This window comes from Athene noctua, chromosome 2 (genome assembly GCF_965140245.1).
Source record: "Athene noctua chromosome 2, bAthNoc1.hap1.1, whole genome shotgun sequence".
In the NCBI taxonomy this organism is placed as follows: domain Eukaryota; kingdom Metazoa; phylum Chordata; class Aves; order Strigiformes; family Strigidae; genus Athene; species Athene noctua.
In genome coordinates this window covers 24,137,187-24,152,269 of record NC_134038.1, presented here as the reverse complement: position 1 = coordinate 24,152,269, position 15,083 = coordinate 24,137,187, and the positions used below count along the sequence as shown (strand labels likewise).

General features: G+C 34.3%; 1 protein-coding gene across 2 annotated transcripts in view; it reads left to right on the top strand.

Annotated features, from left to right (window-relative positions):
* Nucleotides 1-14,669, top strand: part of SPAG1 (sperm associated antigen 1) — a 44,902-nt gene extending 30,233 nt beyond the window's left edge. For both annotated transcript variants that reach the window (XM_074898641.1, XM_074898642.1), the window contains 6 exons: nt 3,380-3,555; nt 6,548-6,689; nt 7,597-7,723; nt 10,940-11,104; nt 13,012-13,389; nt 13,545-14,669. In XM_074898641.1, the coding sequence (XP_074754742.1) occupies nt 3,380-3,555; nt 6,548-6,689; nt 7,597-7,723; nt 10,940-11,104; nt 13,012-13,389; nt 13,545-13,676 (1,120 nt within the window). In that variant the 3' untranslated portion in view covers nt 13,677-14,669. The remainder of the gene's footprint in view (nt 1-3,379; nt 3,556-6,547; nt 6,690-7,596; nt 7,724-10,939; nt 11,105-13,011; nt 13,390-13,544) is intronic.
* Nucleotides 14,670-15,083: the final 414 nt, after the last annotated feature.

The following is a 15,083-nucleotide window of genomic DNA, read 5'->3' as shown; positions in this document are numbered from 1 at the left end:
TAGAGCACTTGGATTGGTGAGATAACTGCTCATCCTGGTTATCTGTGTGGTTATTATACTTTTTTTTAAAACTTCTTGGCTTATTTTATCTGCAGATACTCTTTTCATATTTCTCCTTGACTTGTAACTTGCTTTGTAATAAGCTTATTTCCCTTTTTTCCCCTTAACACTCTTCCTTTTCTCCTCTCTAGGCCTTCCTTATGTTTTTAGCTTCACTGCTCATTACTCTTTCCTCCCTGGCAACCCATCACCTTATTTCAGCTGCTTCTTCCTTCTTCTCTTCTGCTGGTAATTCATTTTTGCTTGCAAATTCTTAGTTTCTAAAGCATAGACCTCCTGCGTAATTGAACTTTTACTGTATTTTATTTTAAAATATTTTATCATTTATGAATTACACTGCAGTTGTTTACCAAATTATTCATTGTAATTTCCCAAGTAAGAGACCTTTTTAAAAGTTAATTTTAACAAAAATGATAATTCCTCTACTGCCTTTTAACTTAAAGGGACAGCCCCAAAATTGGATTTAATTTTCTTTTATATTATGAGATTCAGATCTTAACAACCTGATGTTATTGGAGGATTTCTTTGTTTTTAAGTTCCTGTGGGAAATTGGATGGTGATGCTGTAGGAAGCTGACAGGAAAAACTCATCATCCTTCTTGTGTCTGAGTGTGGGTTTGATAAATTATGTTACAGCTTGTCTTTCTGTACTTACATAACTAATCAGGCTTTCCAAAAATCTTAGAATTGAACAGGTGTTCAGTCTGATATTTCTGATAATTCTCACATAAAAGACAGGTAGAATTTTTAATCTAAAGCCTTTACCTGATAATTTTGCAATCGAAAGGAAATAATTAAGAATGTAAGTACATACTTATAGGAAAAGTCAACTCAAAACAAGTATAAACAGTTATTTGAGTGTTTGTCATGTTGATTAGATGATGTTGAATTGTGTCTTTTATTGGTTATCCTGAGGTGATTTTTGGATAAATTGGAAGGACTGTTTCTTTTAATGCTGTGTGCCAAGTCACAGGAAAATGCATTCCAAGCACGCTTTTAATCAGTGCCATTTTCCTACCTTTGTGAACATCAGTGTATTTCCTACTTTTGTGTATTTTAATTTCCTTAATTTCCTTGTTTTATTATTTGCTGTTCACTGTTAGAAATACAGAAGCTCTAATGTGGAGAAATGTGTTTATGTATTTCCATTTACTAAATTGAAGTTTCATTCCAGTTGTCTCCTTTAATATCAGTTAGCAAATTGCATTAAATAACTTGAGGGCTTTTATTACAAAGTCCCACATGAGTGTACTGTACAAATAAATTTGTGATGAACTCCAAAACTGCAGGATTGTTGGGTTAAGTTAGGTTGTTGTTGGTGGGGAATGAATATTTGTTCCAGCTTTTTCGTGAGATACCTGTGCTTTTTAAACTGACCATGACATGCAGGTATACATTTTTGCTAAGACTATATCATCAAATGCTGCAAGATTCTTTCTGTTGATTTTGATTAATTAGATCAGGTTTTTTTCTCCCAACTTTTAAGCCCGTTATGATAAATAGAGAAAAAATAAACAGAAGTCAACAGGACTGTGGTTTACTGCAGAATTATTCAGTTAGTTTCCATGGGAAATACCTAAATGTAATGAATTGACTGCTTAATATGAAGTGTACAGTTTTGCCCTCTAATAAAATAACCTGAGTAAATCTACAGGCTGTTTTAATTTATGATTATGTGCCACATTTTTCTTAACAGTTAAATTCAGGTTATCATTAAAAACCTAAAGTTTTAATAAAATTAGAGCAAAACAGAACTTGGACAAGCTGCTTTGTTAGTATGTCCTGTAAAATACTGCTTAAGAATGATACAGGTAGATGAGAGCCCCTGGAAGGGCATATGCAGCTACATAGAAAATATTATTCACTTAGAAAACAAATAAAGCAACTAGATAATACTACAAAATGTGATACTATGTGTATGAAGAAATTTACTTTCAATTCCAAAATATAAGAAATGGTATGTTTCACGCAGCTTTATGGAATATATAAAATCACACGTTATATATCTCTACAAACAGTCTTTTTAGTTTACATTGTTCTTTAAAATATTTTGGTAATTTTTCTTTTACAGTAAAGATTAGAACATGCTCCTTCTTGTATCGTTTTTTCTATCAGACCTTAATGGGAAAAGAATTTGGTCCTGAGTGCTCTGACTCTGTTGCCATAGTATTATACCAGGGCCCCCCCCTTTTTTTTTAATAGCTGTTATTCATATATTTAAAAAGATCAAAACTGAGCAAGTAAACTTTATTGGGTAATTCATGCTTGTTCTATCTCATTCTTTATGTCACATTCAAGGTTCTTAATTTTTTGTGATGTGTATTCCTGTAGTATGTTTTTACACCTGTGTTAGATGGAAATGTACCTAACAGACAAAATTCAGGTTTACTGGCTATAGTATCAATGTGACTTGCTTTGCTACTCAATGCAAATTTTCCTTTGTTAAAGTAGGTATTGGACTTATCACCAGCCGTACTTGACTCTTAAACTCATTTTGAGATTAGATGTTTATCTCACTATTATTCTCATAATTTTTTTTTTTTTTTTTAAAAAAAACCCATGAACTATGAAGTCTTGTATGGCTTTACTCATTATGTTTATTTAGGTCTTTCTCCAAAATGTATCAAAGCACTGGGAAACTCCCACTTGAATGGATTTTGAATTGAACCTCTTGTGTATGGAAATAGCCGACATATACACATGGTTGGTTTAAGAAAGACTTAGCAAATCTTATGTATTTTCTTTGAATTTTTAGATGGGGATAAAGAATGATTGATTGATGAATTTCTGACTGTTCTATAAAATGCAATGTAGTATCTACTTTGTGACCTGCACTGGTTATTTAGAGAGTTGTTGTGTAAGAGATTTCATTTGACATTGGCAAATTTTGGTTCCACACTTTGTCTGAGGATATTGTAATCTACACGTTTTACAAATGACACCTATGAACAGCTGGGAAAAGTAAGCAAAATAAATACATCAATTTTTTTTCCTATTTCTTTATTGCATGTGGTAGGCAGCATTTAGAGCTTAGTTGCAAAATCAGTCATTTACTTAAATATTTACAGATTGTTCTGAAGTCAGCTTCTTGTGTTCTAAATGCTAGCATAAATATTCTGGAAAGTGAAAAAAGTCGTAAGTCTTAAATAAGTGCAATACCACTGACTGCTGTAACAATGTTTTTTTAAATTAGTCTTAGGATAATTGTTTGGTTGTTTTTTTGAAAAATTGGAGCACTGCATTATTTAATTTGGCTGTGAGTTATTAAAGTGTGAATTAAATATATGAAAAATCACGTTTGTGGGGCTTTTCTCTTTCAGAATAACAAAGACTTTAATAGATCAGGATGGTCCCAGTTGGAGACAGAAACTGCCACCAATTCCAGTTGTCCCAGTTGCTGCTCAGCTACACAGGTGGGATGGAGGAGACTTTACTTCAGAGAATAAGTCAAAAAGTACTACAGATGTCAACAGGGAAGAACAGTTGCAGATGAATCGTATGTATAGCCAATGCTAATATATATACAAAATATATTTGAAATAAGGAATAGGATTTAATTATGTCAAAGAAACTGCTTTAGAAAATATTTGTCAGACACCTTTGTGAAAAGCTGAGTTAGATTATGGTCATTTACATGATTGGGTTTAATGTGCTTTATGGAGCCACAGTTATATTTTTTTTAAAGGCAAGTGATGTAGGTTTCAGTGTGTAATTTCTGAAGTTATATAAAATAAAAGAAAATAAAGCAAAAATACTCCTCAGGAGTATATTGAGTCCTGTCACAAGTATCAGTAGTTTCTCTGAGATCATACTACAGTTATAACACAGTTTTCCCCCCAAAAAAATCCAGCCTCAGTAACATAATTAGTTGCATAATTTGTAGATGTTATTTAAGTGTTCATGAAAGATCTTCAGAATAGAAAAGGTAGACTTGTAGAAGGCCAATGGTTAGTGAAATGGGCAGTAGAAGAACACTTCTGATTGATTTTTTAATTATTTTTTTTTTTTTTTTAAATGATGGATTCTAACTTTGACACCAGCCATTTAATAGTCACCTTTCAACGATGTTCTGGACTTGTTTACACGAAAGTACTTTATATTGAAATAACCTCAAAGGGGAACTGATTAGTACTCAAGTAAAAAATCATAGTGTTAAGGCCTTTGCAAAAATAATGCTTATTCTCAACAAAAACTGAATCAGAAAGGTTCCATCACCTGATTTACTGGAGGAGAAAAATGGAAACTGCAATGAAGGGGAAAAAAACAGGAAGAAAGCATCCTAAAGGAATTAAGCATCCAGTAAAGTATTGCTGAAAATCATCTCCCCTTGATTAACACAGGGGAGTCTGCAATGCATAACTGGGTTGCTGGCCAAATCGGTAGCAGTGATAGGGTTATCTGTCCATAATGCATTATTGCAATAACACATATCCTCAAATAATCTGCGGTCTTGGGCACTACAGATTTAATGACTTGAAACTGATCTTTCAGATAGCATTGAATTTATTTGTACCAGATGTCAAATGACAGTCAATTTACAGATATCTGTGTTTATGAGAATTGGACATTTTTCTCAAGAATAAGACATAGTTCTAGAAACTTGAAATAGTGTGGTGCATACAGAAAATTGTTTTTCATTTAAGAAACATGAGGCATGTTGATGTATAAATTTAAGATCAATTAAACTGATAAAAATTTTACTCTACTTTCTAAAATGTCCAGAGACAAGTTATTTTCATACAGTTGTCAGTACATGTCATTGTTGATTCATTACTCTTAAGGACTGGGCAACAATTGAGTTTAACTTTTGTGTTTTGTAAATGGAGTAGAAAACTGGTATCTTGCACAGCTGTTGCTATTAAACATAAATGCTTAGCTTGAAAAGTGCTTTTTGTTGTACTGATTGTACTCCAGGTTTTTCTGTTATTAAAGAGTACAACTTGCTGGATTTTTATTTCAATGTATAACCAACCTATTTAAACCTTTTAAATAGTAAATTTGAATCTATATAATCTTGTGTAACTTTGTGAGAATTTGCAGATCATCATAGTGAAAAGTACACAGATAAGCGGCTCCTGAGAATGGTAGTGTTCATATTTAGCCCATTATGAAAATTTAAAAAACTGGCCATCAGTGCCTTCATTAAGTGTGCTCTGCAGCATTTTGATGCAAAACACATCTCAATCTATTTCAAAGAGAGTGGGCTTTGGTTAGGCCAAAAGAATATTAAATAACTATTAAAGGAATTAAAAATATTAAAAATATTAAAGGAATATTAAATGGAGACTGTGTGTAACCATTTTCTTCACTGAAGGCTGAATCTAAGGTTGTGGTTGCTTTCTCAGGCCCATACTAAATTAGCAGGACCTGACAGTGATAGTTGGTGCCAGAAGCATGCCAGCAATAATGTTCAGTCAGTACTAATACCTTACTGTTGGCTGACACTTTTTTGCAACAATTGTCTGTTGGGTTTTGTGTCTTAGAGCCTGAGTTATAATTTAGTTGTGTTTCTTGCATAAATCAGTTCTGGTTTCACATCATTACTTAATTTTTTTTCCCCAAGTCCACATGTAGTTTTCTGGTATAGAAGACTTCCACGGTTTTATAAAAACTCACTGAGCTTAATTATTGGTTACAATTATATGGTTGTATACATATACAATGTTTAAAACCTGAAGCTTGGCAAGGGGCTCATATTCTTTAGCAAGGTACAAAAAGTAGATTTTTTCTATTATGGTTTACTTAGAGCTATGCTACTAATTAATGTTTGCTCACAACAGAGACATGAAACTGCAGTCAGGATTGGTTTCCCACTGCAACCGTAGCTAAAAACTGTGGTCTAAGGCAGAAGCATATGCAACAAATGATGTAGGGTTTAGAAGGAAAGACAATTATGGAAGAAGACAGTATTAGTTAGAAGTATAGTTAGGTTTTCAGGTTCCCAAAATCATCTTTTATAAATGGTTATTAACAGAATATCACTGATGTGTCACTAACCCTTATCAATGTGATGATTTGTTTCTCATTGTCAGTTCAGCATAGTAATTGTGATGGACAATTGCTTGCAGAAAGAATACTAGATGAAGTTATGGCTGTCTTGGTCTGATGGTGGAGATCTAGAGGGTCTTTAATCCTGCTGATTAAATCTCCACCATTCTAAATAAAACTGGTATCTCAGTGGAGATACATAGTCCCTCTCTATGGCACAGAAAGGGTAGACAGAAGGAGGAGAAAACATAGAGCTGTCTGTTGCATTCCTGTTATTTTCAGTAAAATAGTTACCCTGGTGCATGAGGTTGTGCCAAATGTAGATTATTATATGTTATGCCTTTCTAGAGCAGCAGAGAGGTCTAGGACAGAAATGGCAATGTGTAGACTGATAAAGATACTTCAGCTGCAAGGCATTTATTCTTAGTCTGGGTAGATTATTCAGCTACCCTTAATGAACTGACCTTCTTATGTAACACTGTGATCCTTTTGTAATGTAGGTGAGAAAGCTGAGGAGAAGTTCAAGACGTTAAAAAATGAAGGGAATGATTTTGTAAAAAAGGGTAAATATGAAGAAGCTGTAAATAAATACAGTGAATGCATGAAGTTAAATACTGAGGAATGTACGATCTACACTAACAGGTAAACATCCAAAATCTGATCTGGCTTTGTGGGATGACAGTGGTTATATTTTCTCACAGCAAGGAAGAGGTTTTGCATCCCTTCAGTCACTGCTGTAAAAAAAGGATTTATTTTTTTTTTTTCCCTACTTGATGGCTGTTTCTAATAACAAAATTGACTGTTTGTTAAATCTCATTATTTTCCAAGGGGAGCATGTATTAATGTCACTGATACATATCTTAGAATCTTTATATAAATGGAGTAAGCAATAGTAAAAGTTATAATTAGCATAGCATTTTGCAGCAGTTTTTGAGAATACTGGTATGATTTTAATTAACTGTAGCAGTATCTCAAATATGAAGAGTAATAATTCAGAGAAAATGTACGTTTTGAGAAAATAAAAGTAGGAACATGGTCATACAACAGAATTATTTTAAAGGTTGACCTAATTCTGCAGCATAATTCTTTTCAGCTTTCTTATCAGCTTTCACAAACTAAGAAGGATTTGATTAGGCCAGTACTTGGATAGGAGACTTCCAAGTAATAATTAGGTGCAGAAAGCGGTATTGCTGATTTAATCTAGAGCACTTTTTTACCCAGAATGGCTGTATAAAATCCACACTATATCTAAACCGCTATACTATCATATTATGCTAAAACAGGCTCTGCTTTTAAAGTACTTACATATCTGCCTAACTTCAAGCATTAGTCATACTTGAATTTTTACTTTTATTGAAGGAATTGACCCTCTCTAAATCCATCCACTGATGATGTTAATATTTACTGGTTTTGATGTACTTTAAAAGATACCACAATGAGACTGAACTGTGTGAAGTATTGTAATTCATGTTTATGAGTCAGATACTGTTGGCAGTATAGCACTGTAGAATTTACTTATATTGCAGTGTATTCTGTTTTTCTGTGTTAGAGCTCTCTGTTACTTGAAACTGTATAAATATGAAGAGGCTAAGCAGGATTGTGATCATGTTCTTCAGATAGAAGATTCTAATATTAAAGCTTTTTATAGAAGAGCACTAGCGTACAAAGGATTACAGGTGAGGAAAAAGAACATGGCAGGTATTCTTAAGCACTTCTAAACTTGCTTATCCTCTTCAAAGGCAAATCAGGTAGTTGCAGTCAATGGGTGAATGCAAACAAAGTATGCAGGTGCTGATTTACTACTTTGTATAGCATTAGGCATACATAAAATATATAAGTATTTTTGCAACATTAAAACCTTCATGTTGACTTGTAATAATTTGAGAAAATACAAGAATATTAAGATAAATTATGTTTGACTGGAGATTGGTTAAGCCAGTTTCAATTCTCTTCCAATGTTCTAATATTATTCTGGGTATCCCAGTCTATTTTTTCTGTCAAGGTATTTACTCTCTCTTTGCTGATGACAAATGGATTCTCTCCAAGTCTGTCTTCATCTGTCCAAACTAAAATCTCAAGCTTTCTTCTGGCATCTGCTCATATTTGAGCACTTGTCATATTAAACTAGGGTTTTAATTATCTTCATTCTCTCTCTCTTCCTTCCCCAAACACATTATAAACCTTCATCAGTAATCTGCTTTGTCACTCTGTGGACAGTGTTGGTACTCAACCTTTTTCTTTCCATTTACACAGTGTTATCTGTACTGTGCTCATCTTGCACACAGTTATTTGAGTATCCTTTTACCTGATCATCATAAATGCAAACTTGCATTGCTCATATCCATCCTGAATGTGACTGCAAAACTTGTGTTCCATCACTTGAACTGTGTCAGTCCTTCTGTCCATCCTTCTGTTGGTTCCCCTTCTTCAGTGATGTTAATTACCCCCTACACTTCATAATTCTTTCATAGCAATCCTTGCCCTACCTGTCAGCTCCTACCTGTTACTGCGTTACCAGCTTCTCACTTCTCTTGGCTCATGATGGCAGCTATCATAATCTACTTTGTCTTAAATTTTACAGATATCTTCAAACAGGCATCTTAAATGCCTTCTCCTGTGTTGCTCTTTATAACTGAAGGTGATCACGCCAAGCATCCACCAAGTTTCATCAGTGTCCATCACTTACCTTAGACCTTCATTGTGTTTGATGCCTTAACAAAAAATTATGGTTGTCTCTCAGCTCACAGATCACCTGAGGACAACCTGTTTGTGCTTAGTGGTATACTAGCTTATTCTCATCCCATGTTACAATTCCAAATGCAGGTTGTAGGAACCATGGGATCTTTTGTTTGTGATAAATTTGTTCCTTTGCTACAGTAGCTATAAAATTTTTAAAGGTTGCTTTGATTAATATTCTGTAACTGTACCAAGCTCCCTGGTATTAATCATTTGTAACCTTATGTTGTTGAAGTTGATAAAAAATTAGTATAAATATGAGCAAAGGTATAAGTGATTCTACCAGTCAAAAAAAGGGAATTACACACTAGTGAAGAATGTCAAGAACTGGAGAAATAACTACTGCTATTTTGAATATACTAGAAAAAAAAATGCTATTTTTGTATTAATGAAGACATAACCTGAAACACTTCGTGGATTCCTTCAGAACAGTCTGAGCTTGGGAATCCCAAAATGTTTTGTTGTGGTTGGATTTAATGCCTTCATTATTACTAATTCCAGGAATGTGAGTGATTTGTAAAACCAGAGAAAGCAACAAAAGTGATTTGAGGTTGACAAATGACTGTAATGAAAAATGTTAAGAGCTGAAAGCATGTAGTTTGGCACAGACCTAAGCTAGGAAGTTTTATTTGTATATAAATATCTAGATGCTTAATCACAGAAGCTGCAGTGGAATTCAATGTAGTAAATGAGGATTTTTTTTAATAGATTTACTGAGATGTAGTTAAGGAAAGGTGGGGAAAAAATTAAGCTTGTGTGATGAATAAGGCCTGTAACATAGGACACATGACCCCAGATGGCATCTCCTATAGTTCATGGTCGAGTCTCTTGCTTTGGGTGCAACCATCTTGTATGATTCTTATTGAAACGTCTGGCAGGCTGCAATTTTAAATCCAGGAGGATTGGTGGTTTGCTCACCTTTGTGATAGTTTTCAGAGGTCTGTTCTAGAATGTCATTTCTCTGTAGTTGTGAATCCTCACATCTGTAGTTCAAATGGTTTAGCTTTGTCAGTAGCTGTTTTCTGATGAAAGCAATCTGCCCCTTTTCTGCATTCATTTGCTAAAGCAGAATAATTCTAGTTCTCTTCTTTCATGGTATAGCAGAGTTCAATTCACTACAGTGTTTCTGTGCCTTGAATACTGGTCATAAGTATTGAACAAAATATTCTGTGTAGGAAAGAGAATATGAGTGACTCGTACACTAATGCTTTTATTACAGTTGAGATGCTGAGGAAGTACCTCAGATGGTACATGAGGATTTTTTCCATGATAATATGAATGACTTACAGTAACCTTATGATACTGCTTGTGAGAAAAGAAATACTAGGTTCCTCACATGAAGAAATTATTTTGATCTTTTACTGTTTGCATGTTCTTTTAATGTTTACAGCTACATTTCATCCTTATTTTTGACACTCCAGCCCTCAAGGAGTCTTGATTTTTCTGTGAGATATTCCAGTCTTCCTCAGAGTTGATGCAATTAATTTTGTCTGTCCAGAAAATTTACTCTAAAAAATCATAATTCCTAATGTCAAAATTTGAAATAAAAACATTGAACAAACGACAAGACATGATTATTGAGGAACTGTGTCCTAATGTCACTCTATTGCTGCATTTGTCCTTCTATTCCTCCTTATCCCAGAGTTCATAACATAATCCCAATCTCAAGTATTGCCAAAAATTTCCCTTCTCAAACTGTAAGAGATGGTCTATTGGATTGAAGCCCAGGAAGATTAGGTATATTTTTAATCTAAGTTTATTTAACTCTCTTTTATTGGCGAAGCAAGTACATAAACTGTGGATGGATTCACGTTACATTAATCTTGAAGAAGTGTTACGCTGTAAGCAATTACGCTTAAAAGCTGCAGTCTTCAGTAACCTATTCTCTGATACAGGGAATATGTTTCTCAGAATAAATTATTTCATTTTACATATTTAATGCGGAAATAGTCACAAAATGCTCACTCAGACTTGTCCTCAGTTTCCTTTTTTCCCTCTAATGAAATTACACTGTCTCTATTTAGATTATTTTTGTCTACTTAATGTCAATATCCTAGCATTTTTATTTTTCTTAATTGTAAAGGACAGTATGGTAGTTCAAATTTATTTTTCTAGTGGTGTGCTTATGAAAAAATTATTTTCCCTTCTACTTACAGAATTATCAAGCCAGTGTTGACGATTTCAACAAAGTACTTCTAATAGATCCAAATATTCTTGAAGCAACAAAGAAACTAGAAGAGGTAACCCAACTGCTTAACCTTGACAGCAGTGCTGTAGCTGGCAGTCAAAAGAAGAAGAGGAAGAAAATAACCATACAAGAGGTATACCTGTTCATTTCTAAAAGCAGACAGTACAGAAGCCACACTTGAAGAGATAATATTAAGACTTTTGTTCAGCACTCCTTAGCTCTACGTTTTTTGGGAGTGGGGTTGTATTTTTCATGTTATTTTAAGAACTTATTGGAGGATTCTTGCATTTGATCTGTTCAGTGTCCATTGCATTCTATAGTAAAGCTTGGACTGCTTTGTATTTAGAACCACAGCAGAAATGGAAAAAGTACATTTAAATGGCACTAAACTTGAGGATATGCTCCTTGTAAACAGAAACTGCTTAGGCTTCAAAATCCCTGTTCTCCAGAATGCATCTGTCAAATAGCAGTTTTGCTTTTAAAGTCTGTGTACTTGGGAAGCCTCTGGGCCTGTGCTGGCAAAGGTACCTTGTCAGCAGGTGTGCTGGCTCTTCTTGTGCTAGTAGTAAAGTTACTGTTCTGAAGAATGAAATCCTAGTTTAAAGAGCAAGAGTATGGGTAAAACATCTGTGGGATCTTCTAGAATAAATACATGATGTAATGTTATGTACGGGATCAAAATGTTAGCCTTGCAGAGTTCTGGGTAGAATTAGGTGGTGAAAGGATTTTCTCAGTCATCTGATTTTTTTGGATTGTAGCTTTGCTGGTCCTTTAAGAATGGGTTTCTTTTCCCTTTTAATTTTAAAACATATAGTTAAAATACATAGTCACCAGTCTGTACAGTGACACTGTAATTTGATAATGTATTCAAAATAGTGGTGTAAAGGAAAATGCATTTATTAATATGGAAGCAATTTGTTTTATTGAAACACTTCACATTGTCACGAGTTCATGGGATTTTATGTAATTGGCGTAAGCTGGGTATAGTGTTAGTTAAGCTCTGAGTTGTGACAGAGGGACCTGGTGAGTATTTAGAGGAGGTTTGGGAAGCGACTGCATTGTTCAGAGACCAGCTAACTACATTACTGGCAGTGGTAATTTTCTCCAGGGGTGGAGCAGGAAGCATTTCTGTTTGCTATCATAATGCTATCCTAATTACAGCTGCCCTCTTAGGGAGCCTTCCCTGTTTATCTGCTGTAGTACAAGGTAGTTCCATGAAAACAGACTGCAAAGAAAAGCAAGGAAAATTAGAAACAGGTTTGTTTCTAATTGTTGGTTATTGTTGAAAAATAGAACAAAATGTTTATAAGCCCAATGCAGTATTTTCCAAAACTGACTTATCTAGCTCCCCTGTACTATGCAATACAGTATGTTCAGACTTCCTGAAAAACTTGGCATCCTGTGTAGAGACCTGTGATGAGTTTTAGTCAGTTTATACTAATTCCACAACTCTTAATAGCTTGAGATGGATTTTAGCAAATGTAGTTGAACCCATGGTTAATTTTCTAGCAACTGATTCATGAAACTCCATACAGACTACAGACTCGGGAGGAGCGGGTATTCAGGCAGTTAGACCATGCCAAGCTTTCTCCTTCCACAGCGAGACTTCAGAGAACAACCTGACATAGCTGCCGTGTACGTGCACTATTCTGAAGGCACAGCAGTGAAGTGAAATGTGGGTCTTCGGTGATTTGACTTCAGTTCTGCTTGTCTTCTGCAACTTCACATTTAATATATGTATACAGTCCTCCTTAGCATTCTCCCAGTGGTCTTCAGTTGTCTTTCTGCAGTGGAGTGCCAAGCAGTGAAAGGAAATGCAAAATACACACTTTTGACTACAAAGCTTTAAAGATGAATTAGAGCGCTACTTCTGGCGGGAAGTGGGACATTAAAAGAACATAGGTGCCTGCCTTTTACACAGAGTAAAATGCTATCTTTAATTTAGTGACATTATTGATGGATATATGCATGCAGTTTATGAAACTTCGGGTTATCTATATATCCACATTAATATGATTTGTTGCCATTTTCTTTGTGAAGGTGGCTGAATCTGATGAGCAGGAAGAGCGACGGTTTGATACATCAGAAGATGTTGTGACTGATCATGTTACTTCTAAGGAAGCAGTTCAAATGAGTGTGCCACTGAAGACCTCTGAGAAACTGCGTATTTCTGAACCATCTAATGCTTATGACTTTGGTCAGATTATAAATGCAGTGAATACCAATAAGGATAAGGCTGCTTGCGCAGATCTTTTAACAATTACCGATCCAAAAAAATTGCCAGTGCTGCTAAGTAACAAACTTGAAGGGGAAATCTTTTTGATTTTTATCCAGTCATTGGAATATTACATAGCTGGAAAAGATCCCGGCCTTGTGTATCAACACCTTTTCTACTTGAGCAAAGCAGAAAGATTTAAGGTAAGATCCTAGATTGAGTGTGTATTTAAGTTGCATAGAAACCTAAAGGAAATTTTTCTATCTTAAAAGGAAATGATACACTGATTTTGTATCTCTGTCAGATACTATGATTTTCAGTCAACCTGTGCTAATTATAAAATAATCTGTTTTTTCAGGTGGTGCTGGCCCTTCTTAGCAAAAGTGAAAAAAAACAGGTTCAGCAACTGTTTGACTTACTTTCAGAAAACCAGACTAATCAGTACTCTTTGGAAGATCTTGAGAGCCTTAAAAAGGTTTATGAACTTTAAGACGTTAAAATTTATTGGTTGCATGCATATAGTTGATGTTTATAAAATGGATGTATGAACTCTGCAGACTTGCATGGGTTAAAGTGGGACTGTTTGAATTCTGGTTTGTTTTGACAGCATATGCACATTTAAAACTTGCTGCTCTCTTTTTCTTGTAGTTACATACATTTTTAATCTTTAGAATTTAATGCATGTCTTTGTGTTCAGTAACAGAGTTCATGTTATGTGATATAGCAATTTTATTTAGCCTGTGTTAATTATATAAAAATATATTTTACATTTTATATATATAATGTGAAATATCTTGATGGTACAATAGATAGTACAATTTTAGTCATTTTGTGAGTTGTATGTTCTTGTGATAAAGAAGTGTCTTCAAGATAAACGGGTCAGTAATAGCTTTGCTAAAATGAGTTTACAAACAAACAGACCATCTGTTTCTTCACTATCCCTTGTCTATACAAAACAGATTTAAATATTTTTGGTGCAGTACAGTTTAGCAGCAAAGGTGAATGAACAATATATTAGCTTGTCATGGAACACAGAGTCAAAATAATTATTAAATAAATGGGTATGGTTTTAAAATTATTAACAAGGAAATAATTTTTAGGGCACAGACAATTATTTTTTCTCTGTGTGTGTAATGACTGCGGGTTTGCATGGCCTGTGAAGTGGCAGTGGTAAACAGGAAAAGTGGCTGCACTTAATTAACTCTGAGTTTTGTAATCAGATTATTTAAAACACCAGCTATTTCTGTTTACAGACATCTTTATAAAGCTAAAAGTAAAACCATTTTGTGGACAGTAGGATTTTTTTTTCTTATTTCAGGCAATACATAATGTTTTATATTTGATTCTGGCAAAGCTCCTTTTTTCAAGATGAAGCTTTTAAATTTTTCAAATACCCCAATGCCTTCTTTGCACATGTAATATAAATGTATATTAAACTCACTAGCACTATCATTAAGAATGTTGTTCTAATGAAAATTTTTCTCAGGCGTATAGTAATTAAAAAATAAAAGTTTTTCTCTTGAAAAGTACAATTATGAATTCTCTTTTCTGGTTTTCTCTTTAGGCTTATAATTCTGTCATGTGGATTATGAGTATTGTCTAGAAGTAGAGTGCCAAGAATGAGGCTCTTAATTTTTCAAGCACTGTCAGTACAATTGATGGGTTTTGGTTTAAATGTCCTCTTTTTAGGAGATTGTCATGTGTTCAAGAGAGCTCTACCACTCATCTAATTATGCATAACCACTCGTACTTAACCAAAGTGCCAATTTCATTCTTCAGTCATGGTGGCACGGTATTCAAATTCACTAATTTTTGTGTTAGTGATTTTGATCTTACTTTTTCTACTGCAGGTTGGTCTGTTCAGGAAGATTCATTGCATGTGTCCAGCTTAACTGAC